The sequence below is a fragment of the Eimeria tenella genome, genomic scaffold, assembly GCF_000499545.2.
Source record: "Eimeria tenella Houghton genomic scaffold, Eth_scaff2623, whole genome shotgun sequence".
Lineage (NCBI taxonomy): Eukaryota > Apicomplexa > Conoidasida > Eucoccidiorida > Eimeriidae > Eimeria > Eimeria tenella.
The window spans coordinates 4,837-5,499 of NW_013542496.1; the positions used below are offsets into that span (position 1 = coordinate 4,837).

General features: G+C 54.1%; 1 protein-coding gene across 1 annotated transcript in view; it reads right to left on the minus strand.

Moving 5' to 3' along the window:
- ETH_00037950 (uncharacterized protein) overlaps nucleotides 1-527 on the minus strand; it is a gene marked incomplete at both ends in the record, with an annotated part of 1,623 nt that extends 1,096 nt beyond the window's left edge. The window contains 2 exons of the mRNA XM_013375270.1: nucleotides 25-101; nucleotides 448-527. Of these exons, the coding sequence (XP_013230724.1) occupies nucleotides 25-101; nucleotides 448-527 (157 nt within the window). The remainder of the gene's footprint in view (nucleotides 1-24; nucleotides 102-447) is intronic.
- Between the last annotated feature and the right edge of the window lie 136 nt (nucleotides 528-663).

Genomic DNA, 663 nt, shown 5'->3' on the forward strand with positions numbered 1-663 from the left:
CATCGGCAGCAGCATCCGCCCCACAGGAGTGTTTGCAATTTCTTGCACTTGGTTTGTTATGTACAGCGGCAAATCCCTCCCCAGCAAAAAGCGGCAAAACTCTGCAGCAGCAGCAGCAGCAGCAGCAGCAGCGGGAGCAGGGGGAGGGTGGAACGGGGTGGAGCAGCAGCAGCAGACGGAGAAGCAGCAGCAGCAGCAAAAAAAACGGCAGAGTCGAGATGCTGCAGCTGCTGCTGCAGCAGCTGCAAGAATTAATGCAACTGCAGCAGCAGCAACAGCAGCACTACGGCTGCAGCAGCAAATGCAGCAACAGCAAATACAACTACAGCAGCAGCACCTGCAGCAGCAGCAACTGCTGCTCCGCTGGGGGCACTGCTGAACTGAGAATTAGGGTTTGGAGGACCTCGAAGTTAGGGTTAGGGTTTAGGGTTTAGGGTTTTCCCAAACCTTGAGAAAAGTGGTTGCAGTTGTTGTTTATTATATCATAAGTATCCGCAGTGAAGCGAGGAGAGACTTCAGCAATAAACCTGCAGCAGCAGCAGCAGCAGCAGCAAAATCATAATCAGCAGCAGCAGGATCTCTGAACCTCTTGCTGCAACAGCGGCCTCTCCCTTTTCAGCAGCAGCCTCAGCAGCAGCAGCAGCAGCAGCAGCAGCAGCAGCA